This window comes from Oncorhynchus gorbuscha, unplaced genomic scaffold (genome assembly GCF_021184085.1).
Source record: "Oncorhynchus gorbuscha isolate QuinsamMale2020 ecotype Even-year unplaced genomic scaffold, OgorEven_v1.0 Un_scaffold_8:::fragment_6:::debris, whole genome shotgun sequence".
Lineage (NCBI taxonomy): Eukaryota > Metazoa > Chordata > Actinopteri > Salmoniformes > Salmonidae > Oncorhynchus > Oncorhynchus gorbuscha.
In genome coordinates this window covers 468,930-485,737 of record NW_025745589.1, presented here as the reverse complement: position 1 = coordinate 485,737, position 16,808 = coordinate 468,930, and the positions used below count along the sequence as shown (strand labels likewise).

Here is a 16,808-nt window from a genome sequence, read left to right as displayed (position 1 = left end):
CCTGGCATTGAAAGCATCATGCTCTACCAACTGAGCTATAGAGAACCACCAGTGACTAGATGGGCACCAGCCCACCATCCTAGATAACTGGATATGATTAGTAACTGCAATACATTGAGTCTTGTTATGTGGTCTGCCTAATGATATCTGAATCTTTCAGATACATTTAAAAGCAAGTTCAATGGAATGCAGTTCCACCATCCTTCGATGTAAGAGAAGGTCCAGTGACAATGTTGAAAATGGTCAGTTGTTGGAAATCTGTATATTTACACCACTTACAAAGTTCCAATATAATACCTCATAAAACAATATGGATATTAACATAATTGTACAGTATAAGGAATCTAATTTATTATTGTATAAAAGTGCAATTTACAACATTCCTCATTATATTCTCTGCAACCAATCTGATACTATACAGGCATGATTTTTGTCTTAACATTTATATACAGTGAGTGTCCATTAGTCCGTCTGTAAGAAACAGCAAACATTTAGAGAGTTCTCCTGTGTTTCATGCGCCACCTGCCCAGGAAAAGGCAGAATCCTGTCGTCGAAAGAAATCTCGTTTCAATACTATCTTTTCAGTCAGTTATTCTGTCCTTGTGTTTCCATTGTCGGTGAGATATCATTCTTCCGTTGAAAGAAAAAAATAAAAGGCCAGTAGATAAATAAAAACTATAAAACACATACTTGTATCTCCTTTTAGGAAAAAGTATAAACTTAAGTCAAGAGGAAATCCAGCCAGCCAGTGGAGGTGAACATGGGGTCCTGTTTAAAACACACCTGTAATAGACTGGGGAGAGAAAAGAGGGTCACATTTAGAGAGAAGCCAGGCTAAAGGACAGACAGGGAACTGGACAGTCAGACTGGCGCCTGAGAGGAAGCCACAGTTCTTTTTCTACTTTAACCAAACACTGAAATACTGGTGGAAGTCTATCCCAAATGGCACCCTTTTCCCTATGTAGCACACTACTTTTAAACAGGGCCCATAGGGCACTACTTAAGGAAATAGGGTGCCATTTGGGACGCACAGGCTGAAATACTGGGCAATCCCTGAGCACCAGATGGAGGCGTCGACACAGTCGGAGGAATAAGTAACATCCCGACAACCTCTAAGTACAACGTGGGAATAGATCTACACTTGCTATAATGATGCTGGCTGGCGCCTGCTTTTACTTACAGACAATTATCTACAGACCAGTAGTTTTCAGAACCCACACAACCACAGACTGGAGTAGCCATCCAGTCTATTATGTAGCCAGAGCCTATGATATCATGATACAGGTAGGTTAATCAGTGGTGTCAAATGTCAGTCAAGTCAACAATATAACAGTCCATGGACTACCCTTTTCAAAGTGTAACTGATGCCAAGTCTCTATGTCCTTAAAGTTTTGACCCATTTGAACGCACCTTTTCTTTTACCTCTCAACAAAATTACTTTTCCAAATGGAAATGGATGCAATAATGGCAGTATTAAAGGAAATACTTACCCAGTCAGAGGGAGAGTTTAGCTGTCATCAGTCTCTGTCTCTTTGGGGAGCTGGTCATTTGACTGTGAAAACACACAAGACAACCACTGTTCAATATCACTGTTTACAGATCGAGGCTCCTGGCATTGCTGAGTTAGAGCAGTGGCTGTGGTCTAGTTTCTATTAGGTTTCTATTCATTCACCACCAAGCTGTAACTTGTACAATAGCCAACAGTGGCACTTAAAAAGATTTAGTATATTTTTACAGATTTATGTGAAGCAGAATATTAGGCTGCTTTGGAAAGAATCTAATAAATATTTGAATATAAGCCTGTAAGCCTTTAACCAAAGTAAGCATATATAAAATATTACATAGGCTACATGAATAATGTACATGTCATGGGAGTTAGGCTACATCAAATTAAAGGAACTCCAATTGAACGAGCTAGTTTCTGTGTAGCCTACTATGTTTATGTTAGGCTATTTATTTTTCTGAACCACTCCAAAACAGAAGTTCCCTCATTGGAACAAAAAATGAAGTTATTCTATGCTATTCGTATTTTTACCTGAAAGGTGAGGAGGCTGATGTCGGAGTTGATGGTTGCTAAGGGGTTCCTGGGTGATGCTGGCTGTCCCGGTCGCTGCTGCTGATGTTGGCAGCTGGAGATGATTGAGCTAGAGTCCAGTGCAATCTGAAGGTCTAATATATAGTCTATAACATGCTGCAATATCTCAATTTTACTAACGTTCTTGTTCTGCGGGAGGCTGGGCACGAGTTCTTTCAGCTTGGTGTAGCAGTCGTTCATATTGTACATCAGACTCAGAGGATCATCCATCGGGCTTTTGCTCCGGGCGATGCCGAGGGCATGTTCCGACGAGTTGGTGATGTTGTTTCTCATAGACCGCACAGGACTTATTGCTTTCATGATGACAGTTCTGTGCGATAAGATATTACGCATGAAAGAAACAGATATCCTTGCCCAGACTTCGCTAAATACAATCAGTGCAGTGCGCACGCTGTCAAGTCTTTTTATAAGCCTTGTGGACGGGGCTGGTCACGCCTCAGGTCGAAGACTGCTCGTAGATTGGCTTCCTGGAAGTGTCAATCACTGTCCAAAGCATTGGAATTGGTTCAAATGGAGCACATATTTCCACCCCGCCCATATTTTCCGCATTCTTGAGCAAGTTATGTGAAGGCGCGCAACTGAAGTGATGTTCTTCTCTGTTCATGTGAGTTTATTTTGAAGTCATCTATGTCTGTAGGCTACTTCTGCCTGTGGGCCTATAGGTGATCTAAAGGCACATCAGTGTGCCAAATGTAGACTACCTCCTAATTACGCAGACCCGATTAGGTTACTCACCAGAGATGTTCACCCCAATAACCATGTATTAGCCTACAGTTCCACGTTCCAGCTATTGATAGCCTATATTGGCCTTTTTTTCCATAGAGGGAAATTGCACATTATTTCGTTTCGTGACCCTAGCTCATCTGGAGTGAGTTAACTTCACCATGCGTTAAAGCTGTGCGCAGTCTCCCCATTTCTTACCCACTGGACCAAGTTGAACCCAATCTCATGATTGCTTGGCAACATAGAGCTCAACGCACTCACACTGCAGTAGCTGTAGCGAGTTGCCTGGCTTCGCCGCAAGCTCCCACTTCTACCGACTGCCTGGCGCCAGCGCTGTGACGGCATCCCATTCACAGCAGCACTTGAAGCCAGGCAGGCGCCGCTCTGGCGGCTGCTATGACGACGGGAGCTGTCAGTCAGCGCGCGGGCTCTCAGCTGACTTGAGATGGAGCTCTCACAGTGCCTCGAGTGCCCGGAGCCACACACCTGCACTGGTGGTTTGAGTTTCTCAACACAACTGAACTACTGTTTTCTATCTGTTTACTGTCTTAATTCACTAGCTGTACTAGATGCCAAGGGCTTGTTGTGAGAAAATAGTACAGCGTCCCAACTGGCACCCTATTTCCAACACAGTGCACTTCTTTTGATCAGATCCCTAATGGCACTGGTCAGAAGTGGTGCACTATAGGGAATAGGCTTCCCTTTGCGATAGAGCTGATATCTCATGCGTCCAGTAGTTTTCAGCTACAGGTTTATGTGCTACTTAAACGCCCTACAACAAAGCTTTCTTAGTGTCCAACAAGCATTCTGTGCCCTTAACCTTGTTCTGAACACCCTCAAAACAAAGGTTGTGTGGTTTGGTAAGAAGAATGCCCCTCTCCCCACAGGTGTGATTACTTCCTCTGAGGCTTTAGCGCTTGAGGTAGTCACCTCATACAAGTACTTGGGAGTATGGCTAGATGGTACACTGTCCTTCTCTCAGCACATATCAAAGCTGCAGGCTAAAGTTAAATCTAGACTTGGTTTCCTCTATCGTAATCGCTCCTCTTTCACCCCAGCTGCAAAACTAACCCTGATTCAGATGACCATCCTACCCATGCTAGATTACGGAGACGTTATTTATAGATCAACAGGTAAGGGTGCTCTTGAGCGGTGAGATGTTCTTTACCATTCGGGCATCAGATTTGCCACCAAAGCTCATTATAGGACACATCACTGCACTCTATACTCCTCTGTAAACTGATCATCTCTGTATAACCGTCGCAAGACCCACTGGTTGATGCTTATTTATAAAACCCTCTTAAGCCTCACTCCCCCTATCTGAGATATCTACTGCAGCCCTCATCCTCCACATACAACACCCGTTCTGCCACATTCTGTTAAAGGTCAGTTTTATCTCAATCTCTTAATTCAAAGACTCAATCATGGACACTCTTACTGAAAGTTGTGGCTGCTTTGTGTGATGTATTGTTGTCTCTACCTTCTTGCCCTTTGTGCTGTTGTCTGTGCCAAATAATGTTTGTTCCCTGTTTTGTGCTGCTACCATGTTGTGCTGCTACCATGTTGTGCTGCTGCCATGTTGTTGTCATGTTGTGTTGCTCACCATGCTGTGTTGTCATGTGTTGCTGCCATGCTATGTTGTTGTCTTAGGTCTCTCTTTATGTAGTGTTGTGTTGTCTCTCTTGTCATGATTGTGTGTTTTGTCCTATATTTTATTTTATTTATTTCTACTTTTAATCCCAGCACCCGTCCCCGCAGGAGGCCTTTTGCCTTTGGTAGGCTGTCATTGTAAATAAGAATTTGTTCTTAACTGACTTGCCTAGTTAAAAAAAAAAATACTGTATAGATCTGTGTCAAAGTAATTTATGTACTTTTCAGGAGTATTTAAGACAATGGAAAATGGACATTCAAAATAGAGATAAACAGTGTAAAACACAGTCATTGATCAGCAACGGTTAAGATCAATAAGAAAATGGGTCACTGACTCCAAGCATTCTGTACTTCTGGTCAGACGTATAGTACTATACAGGAATAGAGTGCGATTTGAGATGTACAGAACCCTCATTATGCATTTTCCATGGTCACTCTTCTCTTCCCAAGTTGCTGGATACAGTAGCAGGTACGCACATTCCCTGTTTCAAATTGATGATGCAAACAACCTGCACAAATAAACCGTAGACTCTTAATAAGGTAAGGGGAAAAATAGCACATTGATGTTTTCATTATATTCAACTGGGGAGGAAGAAGACCTGGAGTAGTTGTGAAAATATTACGGCTTTCCAGCATTCATAAGAGAGTGAATGTGTTCATTTTGTCATATTTACTGAAAGTTTCACTTTGTGGTATTTTCCTCCAGCTCGTCAATGTTGCACATTATCCAACAGGGGCAGCATTACAGGGTTTATGTTTTGTCATAGATTATTTTCTTTGGACAAAATGCTTGTTGAAGCTGGGACAGCATTTAAATCGCATCTCAGAGCAACTGTTACTCATCCATCAGAATAACACCTTATAGGAAATTGGGTGCCATTTGGGATGCACACTGTCACAATGGCAAGGGCTTTTGGCTGCAACCATCTGAGTACTTATTCTCAGCACTTCCTTTTCTGGGCCCCTTTTCAAACTTACCGAGAATGTAGCAGTTCTTTTGAGGACATGTTTTATAAGAAGGGGGGTTAAGTGGCCAAAGTGAAATTTTGATGTTTAGACAAGTTTTTTAAATTTTCAGTCATTGGATATGAATATAATTTGGTGAGCTATTCCTCACAATGCCACTGGCTGTCTGCATCTCTCTTCTTACACACAGCCTTGACCAGGGTGGAGCCCTTTACATTCGCATTGTTCCTCTGTCCCTGGAAGTCAATCATTATCCGATACCCCTTAGGTAGACGTTCCTGATGAGAGGCCAGGTGATGGGTACCCTTTCCTGAGACTTGAAGATTTGCGTTAGCTCCCTGAGCTTATATCTAGGCTTTAGCTAAAGCTAAAGCTAAAGCAGTCTCGTTCTATTCATTCTATTTCTATGCATTTAATTGTATCCGATAGGTGAAATCCGGATGATAACTTCTGAAAAACTGGGCCCAGGAGACCCGAATTCGATCCCAGTTGGTCTCACAAGAACGGCTCAGTACAGACTCAATACAGTCTGTAGTCCTCATGGGTACAATCTGATCAGGGTAGACAATATTGGCATCCCAAATAGCAACCTATTCCCTATGTAGGGCACTACATAGGGAATAGGGTACCATTTTGGATGCACTGAATCTGACCTATTTTGTTATCTTGGTTACATTAATTTTGTCTTGTACAATGTATCCGTAATCGGTGCTTTCAAATCAAATCACTGGTTAGTCGAGGTAATTCAGGTAATATGTACATGTAGGTAGAGTTATTAACATGACTATGCATAGTTAATAACAGAGAGTAGCAGCAGCATAAAAGAGCCATGTAAATAGTCTGGATAGCCATTTGATTACATATTCAGGAGTCTTATGGCTTGGGGGTGGAAGCTGTTTAGAAGCCTCTTGGACCTAGACTTGGCACTCCTGTACCGCTTACTGTGACTTGAGAGGGTGATCACACAGTCGTCCGTTTGTCAGCAGCTATCAGTTCACTCCTGTTGGTTCAATGCGTTCACGCAATCATGTCAGGATTTGTCCTAGGGAGAACTTTCAGGACTTGCACTTTCAAGGGATCCACTTTTATATGACGATTAAGTCTTCTTATTGCTCACAGTGCGGCTTTCTCTCTCTGTGTCTCTCGCTCTCTTTCTCTCTCTCTCGCGCTCTGTCTCTCTCTCAATTAAATTAAATTGAAGTGCTTTATTGACATGGGACACATGTTAACATTGCCAAAGTAAGTGAAGTAAATAATTAACAAAAGTGAAATAAACAATACAAATGTACAGTAAACATTAAACTCACAGAAGTTCCAAAAGAATGAAGACATTTCAAATGTCATATTATGTATATATACAGTGCTGTAACAATGTGCAAATCGTTAAAGTACAAAAGGGAAAATAAATAAATATTAGTATTTTTATTTGACCTTTATTTACCTTGGAAAGTCAGTTAAGAACAAATTCTTATTTGATGGCCAAAAACATAAATATGGGTTGTATTTACAATGGTGTTTGTTCTTCACTGGTTGCCCTTTTTTGTGGCAACAGGTCACAAATCTTGCTGCTGTGATGGCACACTGTTGTATTTCACTCAGTAGATATGGGGGTTTATCAAAATTGAGTTTGTTTTCGAATTCTTTGTGGATCTGTGTAATCTGAGGGATATATGTGTCTCTAAGATGGTCATATATTTGGCAGGTCAGGAAGTGCTGCTCAGTTTCCACGTCATTTTGTGGGAAGTATGCACATAGCCTGTCTTCTCTTGAGAGCCAGGTCTGTCTACACATGGGTCAGGTATTCTGCCACTGTGTACTCTCTGTTATGGGCCAAATAGCATTCTAGTTTTTTTGTTAATTCTTTCCAATGTGTCAAGTAATTATCTTTTTGTTTTCTCATGATTTGGTTGGGTCTAATTGTGTTGCTGCCCTGGGGGAGGGGTTTGTTTGTGTTTGTGAACAGAGCCCCAGGACCAGCTTGTTTAGGGGACTCTTCTTCAGATTCATCTCTCTGTAGGTGATGGCTTTGTTATGGAAGGTTTGTGAATCGCTTACTTTTAGATGGCTCTGTAACGGCTGTTTGAAGAAGGTATGGACCAAGGTGCAGCGTGGTACGTGTTCATGATTTTTATTAACTGAACACTGAAATAACAAAAATAACAAGGAGAACGAACGAAACTGAAACAGTTCTGTCTGGTGCAGACACAAAAACACAAAACATAGAACACAAAACATAGAATGCCCACCCCAACTCACGCCCTGACCAAACCAAAATAGAGACATAAGAAGGATCTCTAAGGTCAGGGCGTGACAAGCTCTTTTCTGGATTTTGATAATTAGCAGGTATTGGCCTAATTCTGCTCTGCATGCATTATTTGGTGTTTTACGTTGTACATGAAGGATTTTTGGTGTTTGTCCCATTTAGTGAATTCTTGTTTGGTGAGCAGACCCCAGACCTCACAACCATAAAGGGCAATGGTTTCTAGAACTGATTCAAGTATTTTTTGCCAGATCCTAATTGGTATGTCGAATTCTATGTTCCTTTTGATGGCATAGAAGGCCCTTCTTGCCTTGTCTCTCAGCTCGTTCACAGCTTTGTGGAAGTTACCTGTGGTGCTGATGTTTAGGCCGAGGTATGTATAGTTTGTGTGCTCTAGGGTTAGTGTCTAGATGGAATTTGTATTTGTGGTCCTGGCAACTGGACCTTTTTCGGGAACACCATTATTTTTGTCTTACTGAGATTTAGTGTCAAGGCCCAGGTCTGACAGAATCTGTGCAGAAGATCTAGGTGCTGCTGTAGGCCCTCCTTAGTTGGTGACAGTTCTAGAAACCATTGCCCTTTATGGCTAAAACCGGCGCCGACAGAGATGGCCGCCTCGCTTCGTGTTCCTAGGAAACTATGCAGTTTTTTGTTTTTTTACGTCCCAGACGGCATCCCCAGCCGCGCCCTCAGAGCATGCGCAGACTAGCTGGCCGGTGTGTTTACGGACATATTCAATCAATCCCTATACCAGTCTGCTGTTCCCACATGCTTCAAGAGGGCCAGCATTGTTCCTGTTCCCAAGAAAGCTAAGGTAACTGAGCTAAACGACTACCGCCCCGTAGCACTCACTTCAGTCATCATGAAGTGCTTTGAGAGACTAGTCAAGGACCATATCACCTCCACCCTACCTGACACCCTAGACCCACTCCAATTTGCTTACCGCCCAAATAGGTCCACAGACGATGCAATCTCAACCACACTGCACACTGCCCTAACCCACCTGGACAAGAGGAATACCTATGTGAGAATGCTGTTCATCGACTACAGCTCGGCATTCAACACCATAGTACACTCCAAGCTCGTCATCAAGCTCGAGACCCTGGGTCTCGACCCCGCCCTGTGCAACTGGGTACTGGACTTCCTGACGGGCCGCCCCCAGGTGGTGAGGGTAGACAACAACATCTCCTCCCCGCTGATCCTCAACACGGGGGCCCCACAAGGGTGCGTTCTGAGCCCTCTCCTGTACTCCCTGTTCACCCACGACTGTGTGGCCACGCACGCCTCCAACTCAATCATCAAGTTTGCGGACGACACAACAGTGGTAGGCTTGATTACCAACAACGACGAGACGGCCTACAGGGAGGAGGTGAGGGCCCTCGGAGTGTGGTGTCAGGAAAATAACCTCACACTCAACGTCAACAAAACTAAGGAGATGATTGTGTACTTCAGGAAACAGCAGAGGGAACACCCCCCTATCCACATCGATGGAACAGTAGTGGAGAGGGTAGCAAGTTTTAAGTTCCTCGGCATACACATCACAGACAAACTGAATTGGTCCACTCACACTGACAGCGTCGTGAAGAAGGCGCAGCAGCGCCTCTTCAACCTCAGGAGGCTGAAGAAATTCGGCTTGTCACCAAAAGCACTCACAAACTTCTACAGATGCACAATCGAGAGCATCCTGGCGGGCTGTATCACCGCCTGGTACGGCAACTGCTCCGCCCTCAACCGTAAGGCTCTCCAGAGGGTAGTGAGGTCTGCACAACGCATCACCGGGGGCAAACTACCTGCCCTCCAGGACACCTACACCACCCGATGTTACAGGAAGGCCATAAAGATCATCAAGGACATCAACCACCCGAACCACTGCCTGTTCACCCCGCTATCATCCAGAAGGCGAGGTCAGTACAGGTGCATCAAAGCTGGGACCGAGAGACTGAAAAACAGCTTCTATCTCAAGGCCATCAGACTGTTAAACAGCCACCACTAACATTGAGTGGCTGCTGCCAACACACTGTCATTGACACTGACCCAACTCCAGCCACTTGAATAATGGGAATTGATGGGAAATGATGTAAATATATCACTAGCCACTTTAAACAATGCTACCTTATATAATGTTACTTACCCTACATTATTCATCTCATATGCATATGTATATACTGTACTCTACATCATCGACTGCATCCTTATGTAATACATGTATCACTAGCCACTTTAACTATGCCACTTTGTTTACTTTGTCTACATACTCATCTCATATGTATATACTGTACTCGATACCATCTACTGTATGCTGCTCTGTACCATCACTCATTCATATATCCTTATGTACATATTCTTTATCCCCTTACACTGTGTATAAGTTAGTAGTTTTGGAATTGTTAGTTAGATTACTTGTTGGTTATCACTGCATTGTCGGAACTAGAAGCACAAGCATTTCGCTACACTCGCATTAACATCTGCTAACCATGTGTATGTGACAAATAAAATTGGATTTGATTTGATTTGAAGCACCAGATCATCAGCAAACAATAGACATTTGACTTCAGATTCTAGTAGGGTGAGGCCGGGTGCTGCAGACTGTTCTAGTGCCCTTGCCAATTTGTTGATATATATGTTGAAGAGGGTGCTTCACCCCATGACCCTCTGGAAATAAATGTGTTTTTTTCCAATTTTAACCTCACACTTGTTGTTTGTGTACATGGATTTTATCATGTCGTATATTTTTCCCTCAACACCCCTTTCCATCAATATGTATAGCAGACCTTCATGCCAAATTGAGTCAAAGGCTTTTTTGAAGTCAACAAAGCATGAGAAGACTTTGCCTTTGTTTTTGTTTTTTTGTCAATTAGGGTGTGCAAGGTGAACACGTGATCTGTCATACGGTAATTTGGTAAAAAGCCTATTTGACATTTGCTAAGTACATTGTTTTCCCCCGAGGAAATGTACGAACAAGTCTGCTGTTAATGATTATGCAGAGGATTCTCCCAAGGTTGCTGTTGACGCATATCCCACGGTAGTTATTGGGGTCAAATTTGTCTCCCCTTTTGTGGATTTGTCTTGGTTCCAAATATTGGGGAAGATGCCAGAGTTAAGGATGATGTTAGAGTTTTTTATCATTTCATTGAGGATACCATCAACACCACAGGCCTTTTTTGGGTTGGAGGGTTTGTATTTTGTCCTGTAGTTCATTCAGTGGGTTCTTTAATAGTTGATTCTAGGTTTTGTATTTGACATGTATATGTTTGTTCTTTGTTATAGGGCCAAAAAGATTGGATTCACCATACTGAAGGCGTAGACTCAGGTTTTCTGGGTCTCTATGTTTTTGATTGGATAGGTTTCTCAATTTTGTTCTTAGGTTTTTCCATTCTTCATCAAACCATTTGTCATTGTTATACATTTTTCTTTGGTTTTGTGTTTGACATTTTTTAGATTTGATAGGAAAGCTGAGGGGTCAAATATACTGTTTAGGTTTTCTACTGCCAAGTTTACAACTTCACTATTACAGTGGGATGTTTTGTCCAGGAAGTTGTCTAAAAGGCATTGAATTTGTTGTTGCCTAATTGTTTTTTGGTAGGTTTCACACTACATTCCTTCCATCTATAGCATTTCTTAATATTATTCAGTTCCTTTGGCTTTGATGCTTCATGATTGAGTATTGCTTTGTTCAAGTAGACTGTGATTTTGCTGTGATCTGATAGGGGTGTCAGTGGGCTGACTGTGGACACAGAGACTCTGGGTTGAGGTCAGTGATAAAGTAGTCTACAGTACTACTGCCAAGAGATGAGCTATAGATGTAGCTACCATAGGAGTCCCCTCGAAGCCTACCATTGACGACAGTATGTATAAACCCAGCATGCGACAGAGCTGCAGGAGTTGTGACCTGTTTTTGTTGGTTATGTTGTCATAGTTGTGCCCAGGGGGGCATATGGAGGAGGGAATGCTGTCACCTCCAGGCTGGTGTTTGTCCCCCTGTGTGCTGAGGATGTCAGGTTCTTGTCCGGTTCTGGCATTTAGTTCGCCACAGACTAGTACATGTCCCTGGGCCTGGAAATGATTGATTTCCCCCTCCAGGATGGAGAAGCTGTCTTTATTAAAGTATGGGGATTCTAGTGGGGGGATATAGGTAGCACACAGGACATTTGTCTCTGTTAAGATCATTTCCTTTTGAATTTCTAGCCACATGTAAAATGTTCCTGTTTTGATTATTAGAGTGAGTTAGGTCTGCTCTATACCACATTGGCAACCCCCTGAGTCCCTTCCCTGTTTCACACCTGGTAGTTTGGTGGATGGGACTGCCAGCTCTGTGTAACATAGAGGGCAAGCAGTGGGTCTGTCTCCTCTATATACTGTAAAAAAGTATTTGTTGTTTCCAGTATTAATATTTCCAGTGACCTAGTTGCGTGGCCTCGGCGCCCCCTCCGCCCCCACCTTACAGGCACTCCATGGGCCCCATGGGGGACCATGGTGGAGATGGGGCTCCGAAACTTCCCCAGAGGCACAACTCTCTGCACAAGAAGAACACCTCAGGCGGAAGCTACGGTGGACGCAATCATGCACCTCCTCCACCCCCCTCGCCATCTCCAGGACTTCCAGGCGTTGGCAGACCACCCCCACCCGCCAGAGAGCCCCCCAGCAAGAGATCAGCCCCTTCTGCACCCAATCCTGGGTCACGAAACGGGGGTGGTGGGCAAGCCCCTCTTCCCCCGCCCCCTACCGGATCCACAGTGCTATCACTCCCAACACCACCTCCTCGGAGCCACCCCAGGCCCCCTCCAGGCCCCCTCCACCCCCTTCATCTTCCTCCCGCACCGGACCCCCGCCGCCTCCCCGCCCATCCGCAACGGATACTCCTCATCCTCCAAGTCCAATATAGAGGATTTTGAGTCCAAGTTTGACTTCCACCCAGTGGAGGACTTCCCACCCCCTGAAGAATATAGGAATTTCACCAAGATCTACCCCAGCAAAAGCAATAAACCTGGACCAGGTACAGGTTTAGGCTTCATTCATTCTCCACACCACTGCCTGCATACATACTGTACACAACATCCAATATATGGCCTCTGCACTACTGTCACAATGTTATTACCATATGTAATGTCAGCTGGGATTGAGTTAAAGCGAATATGGGCTCTTTCAAATCGTCTTTCCGTGATTCCTCGCATTCTGTCGACTTGCCTCCTTTGCACTTGTATTGGAGAAGGTCCATGATCCCTCCCCTTCTCCAATTTTGTTTTGAGAATGATGTGAGGAATTGAGAAAAGATTAATAGAAAAGAGCCACATGGTTGTTTTTTGAGGTAAGAAATGACCTGATGTAGACCTTTTTGTTTCCTCTACTTCCTGTAGGCATGATCCGAGGAGTACCTCCAGCGCCACCGGTGGCTAGGTGAACTATGGAACTCGGGAACAAAATTACTTTAATTAACTGCACTGCGTTCATCCACCTCTGGCCTGCTCGCCTCCCTACCACTGAGGAAGTACAGTTCCCGCTCAGCCCAGTCAAAACTGTTCGCTGCTCTCTCCCCCCAATGGTGGAACAAACTCCCTCACGACGCCAGGACAGCGGAGTCAATCACCACCTTCCGGAGACACCTGAAACCCCACCTCTTTAAGGAATACCTAGGATAGGATAAAGTAATCCTTCTCACCCCCCCCTTTAAGATTTAGATGCACTATTGTAAAGTGACTGTTCCACTGGATGTCATAAGGTGAATGCACCAATTTGTAAGTCGCTCTGGATAAGAGCGTCTGCTAAATGACTTAAATGTAATGTAAATGTAAATGCCTTTTTCAAACTCAAGAGTACTTCACATTTCTTGTTATCCTAGCTTTTATTACATTTATTTTGTCGAACAATAGACGGTTAATGTTATGTTTGTTAATTGTTAATTTAATTTGATATTATTATTTGAATCATCAACTTAAACCTTTGTTATGTTATCAATAAATGTGGAGTTCTAATACGCTACGTTAATGTTGACAAATTAAAGACAGTTAAGTCTACTGCTTCATTTTTCAGTGTAACTTACTATTCTCATTTAAATCAACTTAAACATTTATTACGTCGACAATAAATGTTGAATTATCATAGCTAAAGCAACATTTATGTTGACAAATAAAAAAGATTTAAGCCCACATCATCATGTCAGTATAACCAACCATTTTAGTTGAATTAATTTCAGATTTTGTTAAGTAAACTTTCAATTAAGTTATTGTAACTAGTAATACAGTTATCATAATTACATTTAAAGTTTACATTAAAAAATTGTCTACGCTTGGACAACGTGACATGTTAAGTGCTCTGAGCTTGAAAAAGGCCACGCAACTAGATGACTGGAAACAACATGTTGAAACAACATTAAAGTTTGAGTTATCTGATCTAAAGCCACATTTAAAAGAATGATACATTCTAATAAAAAATGTCAACTTAATATAATCCAGTATGTACAGTTTAACAAAATTCAGATTTAGTAATGCTTATCTAAATTTTAAATTACTTTATATTTATAATGATTTACTACCAAGAGCACATTCATCGATTCAACAACTTACATTGAAATCAACTAATTCCATCTAGCTTGTAATGACAACATAGGCCTTTCGTGTATTTCAGAACATTTATTGCATTATGTATTAACAAACAAATAAACTTGCAACAATGTATTGTTCTCTAGAATGCATTTTGATTGTCATAAAAAAAAACTAACAATGCATATTTTTAGATGCATGTCTTTGGGTGCATTTAAACGGGTAGCCAAATTCTGCTGTCCCTAACATTCCACTGTCCAATAAACCCATACACATTTGTAAATGGCACCATTGAAACATGGTTTTATGGCATGGTAAATGCAAATTCAAACATTGAGCAAAGACAACCTTCAGAATGGTTTCTAAGACAAGTTGGTGTTGAGTGTGACATTTTTATTAACATGCTGTACACATTTTCAAAATGCACTGTAGTTAATGGGAAACGGTGATAGCAAATCAATGGTCTCTAACAAAAGACGGATGTATTTTTTAGACTGAAGGTCAGACGTAAAAATAGTGTACCTTAAGTCTTCCCAAAACGGAGATTTGTAAGATTTAGGCAAATAACAGCATCGTTGTCAAGAGATATTAACTCAACTACTGCGAGTAAAACAAAAACACACAAATTAGTTGTCTTAACGAAGGAGACGGTTCTTCAGCCCATGCACTTTGCTGTACAGTTTTCTGTACCAATCTTCAAGAACATTTTCTGAACTACCTCAAAAGTGTACCTCAAACAATTTGGGTAATTCATGTTCGGACAATAAAGAGGTCCAATCAAAGTGGCAAAGGCATTTGGGACATTGTGAAGCTCATGTATGATCACCTGCTCTTCTATCACAAGGGCAACGTCTACATTGTCAGCTGGTATTGGGTCATCTGCTTCAGCTCCAACCACAACGACAAGGATCCGCAGGTGACTTCCTCAGAATCAGTTGTCTTCTGAAAAACAGAACAAAAATAGACAAAGATTAGAGGCATTGCCCTACAAAAACATCCTCCAATACAAATTTTCTGTGAAACTGTCTGCAAATGTACTGTTGCATATTGATGCAGGCAAGTGGGGTGGCAGGTAGCCTAGTGGTCAAGAGCGTTGCGCCAGTAAACAAGCATGGTCCTTAAGCACGTCAGTCAACCATGATTGCTTCCAGGTCTAGATAGAATGCGTTCTTAGCTGAGGTAAAACATGTCTGTTCTTTTCCCATTTGCAAAAAACAATTGATTGTTCGCTATAGCGCCGCAAAGGCCCATGGTCATCCAACACTGAAAATGAGGGGGAAAAACCATATAAAGCCTCATCTATCATTCAGTGCTATTTTGGCAATCAGCTCTTTCTACAACATTCGCTGTGCACTGTGTAGAATTCCGCCTCCACTACTTTCTTTTTAAATGACCAGCTAATAAAATCTAAAAAAATCTATATTTCTAGATATCAAAAAAATATAAAAAGTTTAGATAGGACAATGAATCCCTATAATAAGCAACTAATTTGTTGCACAAAAGCACAGCCTAAAATGCTACGTTTATATTGAAGACGGACCAGGGCGAGCCCACTGACAAACATGTTGACGCAAAACTGATTGCAATTCCTGTTCAAATGGCAAAATCAGCACTGCATGGTGTAGGGATGAATTGTTCTATCAAAATCTCTTTTTATACTTTTTTAAATAACAATAAATATTGTTTTTTACAGCTTTTGTATAGAATTTGGAATTCCTCACAGTGCCACTTTAATTCTGTTAATTGTCTAACCATAAGGAATTTGACATATCACTAAGGGCACTGCAGTGTTGTGTGCTGCCATACACCAGGGATATGTGATACGTTCAAATATGCTAAAACTTGAGCATACTTACATTTCACAACCATCGACAACAGCTGTTTACATGGTAGTTAGGTATTATCGCCCAAACGTAGTATTGTGTTTAATGTATGGTCCTGATTTTTGCTTTGTAGTCCAAGATAAAGTTGTCCAATATAAAGATGTAGTTTCTTCTGGACAAAAAGCATGCAAAATTACTATTCTTAATTGAATGTCTAGCAAGGGAGAAAGGTTGAGTAAAAGTGAAACAAATAAAACATGGCTAAAAGAAATGTCCTTATATACTGTAGTTGGTACACATTTGATTTGGCCTGTGTGTTATAACCACTTCAGATGGCGACAGACATTCAACTTGACTGCTACAACTTGAATGCTACAGTGCATCATGATTCATCGGAAATTTCCCTCCTGGGAGAAAGCATAAAGTTATGTTGTAGGGATGTATACCTCACATGTCTTTAAAACATCTTCTCGCAGGAACTATGGCAAGCCCCCGAGCACAACCTCTCTCTTCCTTTGATTGGAACTCTAACAACAAAAGCACAATTGACTGTTTTATGACATTGTTAATGTGGTTGTCAATGTTAAGTTTTCATCCCTAATACTGATGTGTATTTAAAGAAGTAGCAATTATCAATACACCAAAATGTAGGTAATAACTGTATAGAAGACTTTAATGTCAATATAATCGAACGCTCTTTTGCCCATCTTAATCTTTTCTTTTTATTGGCCAGTCTGAGATATGGACACTGAACA

General features: G+C 41.9%; 1 protein-coding gene and 1 pseudogene across 1 annotated transcript; one reads left to right on the top strand and one right to left on the bottom strand.

Annotated features, from left to right (window-relative positions):
- Positions 1-329: 329 nt before the first annotated feature.
- On the bottom strand, positions 330-2,467 carry LOC124019340 (DNA-binding protein inhibitor ID-2-like). Its single transcript, XM_046334657.1, has 3 exons — positions 2,036-2,467; positions 1,491-1,552; positions 330-793 (listed from the first exon to the last, which is right to left on the bottom strand). Exons 1-2 carry the CDS (start codon positions 2,426-2,428, stop codon positions 1,508-1,510), a joined length of 438 nt encoding a protein of 145 aa, XP_046190613.1. The 5' UTR covers positions 2,429-2,467; the 3' UTR covers positions 330-793; positions 1,491-1,507.
- A 9,653-nt stretch (positions 2,468-12,120) lies between these two features.
- On the top strand, positions 12,121-13,114 carry LOC124019337 (annotated as a pseudogene).
- Positions 13,115-16,808: the final 3,694 nt, after the last annotated feature.

Excerpts from the sequence above, each read along its gene's own strand:
- LOC124019340 (XM_046334657.1), bottom strand. The coding sequence starts at position 2,428 with ATGCGTAATATCTTATCGCACAGAACTGTCATCATGAAAGCAATAAGT. Across the intron at positions 1,553-2,035 it reads TCAGCCTCCTCACCTTTCAG|TCAAATGACCAGCTCCCCAA; the intron begins GTAAAAATACGA and ends GTGTTTTCACAG.